The 6,691-nt window shown below is 43.3% G+C and overlaps 1 protein-coding gene across 1 annotated transcript in view; it reads left to right on the plus strand.

Annotated features, from left to right (window-relative positions):
- Window positions 1-5,958, plus strand: part of LOC106655811 — a 90,493-nt gene extending 84,535 nt beyond the window's left edge. Inside the window, exons 2-3 of the mRNA XM_023461324.1 lie at window positions 4,334-4,377; window positions 4,936-5,958. Coding sequence (XP_023317092.1) covers window positions 4,334-4,377; window positions 4,936-5,958 — 1,067 coding nt within the window. The remainder of the gene's footprint in view (window positions 1-4,333; window positions 4,378-4,935) is intronic.
- The last annotated feature ends 733 nt before the right edge of the window (window positions 5,959-6,691 follow it).

Raw genomic sequence — 6,691 nt, forward strand, 5'->3', positions numbered from 1 at the left:
ATGAGACGTTGCAAAAGTAAATACGTCAATCCAGTCGCCTTCTGCATCAATTCAAAAAAAGCTAAAAAACGTCAATTTTGCGATTTTTCATCCCCCTTCATTGCCCCCCCATAACCGGGGGTTGGTCTATCGAGCTCTACATAATTTTTTTACGAAAAGTACATGTCTTGACCTAAAAAATGCGACCCTCAGAGTTAAAAAATATGCACCGGTGCCCGAGTTACAAATATTTGAATAATACGCAAAAATAGGTAAAAACGGCTATTTTTGGACCTTCGAGGGGCCCAAATTTGGGCCCTAAGGCCCCTAGAGGGCTAAAAATTTACCTGAAGGCTATTTTCACATACCCAAATAACATACTAAATTTTGGAGCAGATCCGAGAACCCCCCGCACAAAAGTTGTACATATATGAAAAAACTGCTCATATATATTACATATTTTATGGACTTTATTAGTTCGACTTTACAACTTTGAGAAGTGCATTGCTTTACTTTTGTACATTTTTTATTTCTCTTTTTCTCTCTCTCTCTCTCTTTTACGGCAAAATGGAACGATTGCGAAATTTTCGCCTATAGAACTTATAAAGAGGCTATAGATTTTTCCATCTCGTTGCTATAACGTCGATTATAAAAAGGTTGTGCACCCCATACGATGATGAAAGTCTTATATATTACATGGACTCGCGTGTACATAGTGTGCCATTTGAATATGTTGTATATATTCAAATGTAAAACTGGGCCAATTCGCGTTATGTATAGCGCATATAAATTTAATTTTATATACAGCACGTCTGCGAATCCAGCATTAATGGCTGCATCAATGAGGAAGATATTAATTACGTATCCGATCGACGATTTATCATGCAATCCATAATATTATTATTATAAAAAAAAATTCAATATGGCAAGTACAAATCGCTGTTTTCTAAATGTACCATTGCCGCGCTCGACGCTACAGATGCAAGTCTAAATTTTTCACCGCTGCAGTCTTGCTCTCTACCAATACGATAGATACGTACACTGCAGTTTTCAGCTCTCCGCTAATTGGGAAATGAGTGTATTAATTCTGACACGCATCGGCGCGACTTATCAGTGTATACGTACGTATAAATTGCAAAACACACATCGACGCGCGCGGACCGATTTCAAAAATCCGCCGCGCGCGCAAGGCGCAAAACCCTCGTAAATCTCGCGGCAATTATGAGCCCATATAACATTATGTATACGTAGGACTAAATCGCAAATGTATATAAGTATAATAACATCGCCGCGCGTATGTTCAAGTACGCGCGAGCTCGCGTTACTTTTTCACATTTATCATAAAACGAGCTCGGTCGAAACGAGTTGAAAATCCCGCGAGCGTGGGCGTGCGTGTGTAAATACGCGCTTTTCCAATAATATGCCCCGGCTGACAGATACTTTATACGCGAGTTTTTATTACTTATACGCGTGTACGCGCGGCGCAGAAATGCAATTAACGATCGACGATCGCAAAAGTGCCGGAGAAGTAGTAGTGGCCGTGGTACACGTGCGCGAAGCAGCAGCGCCTTACTTTTACCCGGCAACGCGTTATCGAGAGCCAAGCTGCGACGTCACGCTGCGGCGAAAAGCGCAAGAAAAAGAAAAAAAAAAAGGAAAAAATTGTCCGAGGAGAGCAGCAAAACTCGTCTTCGGTCTGAGAGAGAGAGAGAGCAGGAAGATGCAGCTGCTGCGTATATGTCGTGTTATACTACGTTCTCTGCCTGGGTGAAAGTGATGCTATTGAACTCGGGCCAGTTTATAAAAGCGTCCGGATGATTTCCTTTTTATTATCATCATAATTTTAATTTTTGTTTATCGTTCATGTACATTTTCTCGAAGTACTTTTGTTTACTTTCTTTCTTTTTTTTCATTCGCACACTCGTATTTATATAAATGTATATAAATATAAATGTACCAGCGTTAAATTAATAGTCGCGCGCACATGTGCTCTCGCAGAGACTTTCAAGGCCACCTTCATGCGCGCGTTCGCGTAAAGTTAGCGCGTGAAAATGCACATGCGGCGATATGAGCGCGAGTTAGAGGCGTTCTTTCGAACCTTGAAATTCTTTGTGTGCCCGAGCGCGCAAGAGAGATGGTGCTTCTGCTGCGATGGTGGCGATCGCGGTGGTGGGTGTCGATGACTCACCGCTCGCTTATGCGGCACGATGTGATTGTTAACCTGACTGCACGTCGATCGCCGTAAAGACGAATCAGCGAGTTATAAAACAACATTAATCGATGCTAATTTCTCTGTGCAGATCGCGCTTTTATGCGTTGGGGCAATGATCTCGTATACCGGCTAATTTCTCGCGCGTCGCTGATAACTCGGCGAGCGCTGATCCCCGCGCGAGTATCAACGGTACGATTTACCGACGAAAAATTTCTGCGCGATAGGTCTTATCGTTAATTCTCAATACACCTGAACGCCTTGGTGCGATATTCGCGCTATCGACAATATGTTCGTACGAGGTGTACCGTGTGTAAAACTCAAATTTATCAATGATTTTCAAGTACGATTAAAAACAAACCACAGCTGGGCAGCATTTTAGAAAGTGTACCGATTGCTGGCTAAGCTTCTAAGTTATAATTATTTTTCTGTAACGCTTTTACCGATGTATCGATTATACTCTGCTGCATCGGTCATTTTCTTAATTTGCCCTCGAATATAATTTACGCTCTTCGGGGCCGTAACTGGCTCGTAATACAGCTGTAACGCTTGCATCGCTAGCTTCGTTTTGAATTTTTACATGAGCCTTACATCAAGAAACATGCGTGTGCTGAAAATAAGAAAAAATATACTTTGTCTTTTGAGTATCTTGAAGCACTGAAAAATAAGCAAACTCAGTCAAGAGGTGTTTTCGTGATCGAATAATATTACTACTCCACTTAAGAACATCCGAATAATATAAATTACAACTATCCCCAGTCCTCAAATATTATTCTATACTGATATTATATTCTACCTTAATTTTGTTCTTGCTTAATTTTTTTTTCTTTGTATTAAAAAACAATTATTATCATATACATCCGTGCGCATCTCTTTCTTGCACAAGAGACACGTATACTTTTGCTTTCACTCGAATGGCCGAGATTTTACTCTCAATTAAGATTTCCCGATATGAAAATATACATTCGCACGCGCGTGGAGCTCATCCATCCATACTCTTGCCCATCAATTTTTTTATTTCTTCCTCCTTCCTTTTTTTCGTTTGGAAGCTTCATGATGGGTGGATATAAATTTTAACGCGTGGAACTTTTACTTTTTTTCGATAGATAAAAATAGGCGCATAGATGCAATGGAAGACGCCATGAATAGCAGATATCAATTTTGGATCTCGCTATATTTGTATCCATACGAACGATGTGTAATGATATTTTAGGATTACTCGTTGGGATAATTATGTACGCCGATCGGTCAAGTGCCTTGTGCACATGACTATGAAATGATCTCAATTCGTAGTATTGAGTTGGGCGTGGTGCATTCGAGACGACCCTGACGATCGCGACACACATTACGTAAACTCCATTGGACACACCTATACCCCGATACACGCCTACGAAGCTACAAATAGATACATCCAAGGCATTGCCATCTTCGATCGGATGAGTCACGGATTTTAAAGGTCTATCAAATTTCTGCAAATAGTCGTCGAAATCATCTATATAGTCAAACGTTGCTAATTGAAAAATTATTAGCTCCATTTAACATTAAAAATCATTGATGCTGATTTTTATTATCTGTTGCAAATGAAGGCCTAATATTAGATTGATTATCCAACAGTCAGAAGCGGAAAAAACTCCTTTATAATTTTATACTTTTATCATCGGCGTTCCACATGGCACTAATGAAGCAATCAACTCGGCTCCAAGCAGTGCCAAGATTTTTATGTACGGAAATGCACGACTTTCAAAGGTCCCAAGAGTCAATCAGTTACAGACGAGTTTTACAACTCGCATCGCGCTGGCAGGAAATACATTTTTCTGCTTCTCGAACACCACAGGGATATTTTCATCTATACCCGGCTAGAGCAAACTTTCGACAGGCCGCCGTTTAATCTTCGTTTTCGAACGATTTTCGACTGCCCGCGCATAATACACTCGAATAATGCCCCGCATACATATAACGAATACAGCGTCCCATGCAAATTTCAGGTGAAAGCGTGCAATTTGTCAGTAACGCTCGCACGTATACACGCGCACCGTACCTATGTCCTATATATATATACCCGCAAAGCATATAAAAATTAAATTTAATAATGTAAAAATGAAAGAATAGAATTTAATGAGGTGTTCCTTTTTTTTGTTCTTGCAGACGCAGTGGTGGCTTCCGCAACCCCGGGCAGAGCCGGTTACGAGGTACGGTATATACACATAATATAGCATCAACGATCAGTGCCGCTTAAGCACGTACTTGGAGGAGAAACATTGACTTCGAGATAGCTCGATAACTTTGGTGTTTATTACTCTTCGATTATATACGCCGCTTCGAGAATATTGAGACGTTGTCGGTAAATGAAATTCGCATTAACGAATTGGCGGTAACGCGTAATAGCCCACCAGAAAAAGCTCCGTTTATGGAATCGTTTTTTTTTTCAACGAAGAGGTTGATACCGAAGAAAAAATAATTTTCGTGAGTTAGAAAATTTACTTGAAATAATGAAATAATTCGGATAATATTTGCAATCCATGCTTGAGTAGCTTATCAAACACCGCGTTTATCGATACTGCTACGTGCAACAAGTAACAAGATAATGATATATATTACGCGGGAGTAATAGTGAAACAACATTTTTATCGAAAGTCATTCGTTGAATCGTAATGTACCGAGTGCCGACTCGATTATAAGAAATTTCATCGCATAACATAGTTGTTCTTTGGCTGAGCAATACAGCAATTTTTTCGTGTTTACTGCAGGACTCCGAAGCCGCCGCATCGGAGGTAGGAGCCGAGGAGGCCTACGACGACGGCGACGACTCGGACATGTACATGGAGCCGGACGGGGCCGAGAGCAGCCACGCCGAGCAGCAGCATCATCGAGCAGCCCTCGTCCAGGCCGGCGAGCCCCATCGCATGACCATAGTCGCGGTGCACCCGGTGCAAACGTCGATCCACGTGACCAGCAGCGAGTCCTCCGAGTCGAGCAAGACGAGCGTCAAGGAGCCCGAGGAGAAGAGCCTCGAGTCCGACAGCCAGAATCTGTTCCCGTCGTTCGCCGAGCTCTTCGGCAATCATCGCGGCATACCGTTCGGCGGTCCGGCGCCGGTGGCCGGCGGCGACCAGCATCATCAGCCGCAGCAGCAGCAGCGCTACCGGCCCAGTAGCCGATTCCTGGGCTACTTCCGCGACCGGCCCTACAGCGTGGCGGCCTCGTCGACGTCGGACGCCGAGGACCCGGCCGCCCTTCTGGGCTCGGGCAATTTCGGCGTGATCCGCGGCGGCACCTACTATCCCGAGGACAAGGAGGCCGACGAGTACAGCATCGACGAGTCGGCCTACAGCCCGTTCTATCACGGCGGCGGCGGTGGCGCCACTAGGGGCCGGGGCTACTACAAGAATCCCAAGCCGCAGCCGGTGCGCGGCGGCGACATATTCGCCAACTTCCGCGACTTCGCCGACATCACGGCCCCGCCCAAGTCCAGCTTCTCGCACCTGTCGGTCGTTTACGCGGCCAAGAACGGCACGACCACCGGCCGCGGCTCCGAGCAGCCGAGAAACATCATCGAGACCCTGAGGATGCTGGACGCCGAGGGCGAGGTCGAGGCCGACGCGACGACGGCCACGGCGACGACGACGACGACGACGACGACGACGGCCAGCAGTGCGCCCGCCAAGAAGCTCAGCAAGAACAAGAGCAAACTTCTCAAGTTCAAGAAGTACCAGGAGGAGAAGGCCCGAAAGACGCGCCCGAACCTCGAGCCGCTCCTAGCTCTAAGTTGAATGGATTTGAGAGAGAGTAATTGATTTCTGTGTGAATCTAACGTATTGTAAAGTAATCGTATAAACTCATGTAAGCTTTCGCTCTAATGTCAACCGTCATCTATTATTATTCGAAAAATCAGTTGCTACAAAGAGAATGCATTATAATGGAAAGTTTATAGATGTGAATTCGTACTGGTGTTTTGATGTGACTGAAATTTTTTCAAATAATGTTTGAGAAATGAAACGATAAAAGTGTGAAAAATCATTAGATAACTGAAACTTTTTAGAGAAAAAAATCAAGTTTTTTAACAAATTATACAAAACATTTATTGAAATGTAAATAATCCTGTGATTTATTTATAAATCACACGAGCCGATTCATTTCTCAAACTCGGACGTACATAACTAAATGATAATAATCGTTGCACGAAATCACTTCCATCACACGAGACACAAGTGAAAAAAAGCAATGAAAAATGAGACTTCTGCAACAAGTGTGATTCGTGTCCCCTCCCCTTCACCGTAAAAACGATCTGAAACTTTAGAGTTTTTTTTCTTCCACTTCTGCAGTAAACACGGGAACGTGAGTAAAAATAGATAAGGGAGCAGGGGTAGCGCAACGTTGACCGGCTTCATTTTGACCATTTTGTAGGGTTACATTTAAACACGTTTTGATATTTTTCTCTTTGAAATAATGCGAACACCGAAAAATCAGAATTTTTAGTTTTCGAAGTGTAGTAAGCATCTCAAT

The sequence above is a fragment of the Trichogramma pretiosum genome, unplaced genomic scaffold (assembly GCF_000599845.2).
Source record: "Trichogramma pretiosum strain Unisexual culture from Peru unplaced genomic scaffold, Tpre_2.0 scaffold49, whole genome shotgun sequence".
Classification (NCBI taxonomy): Eukaryota; Metazoa; Arthropoda; class Insecta; order Hymenoptera; family Trichogrammatidae; genus Trichogramma; species Trichogramma pretiosum.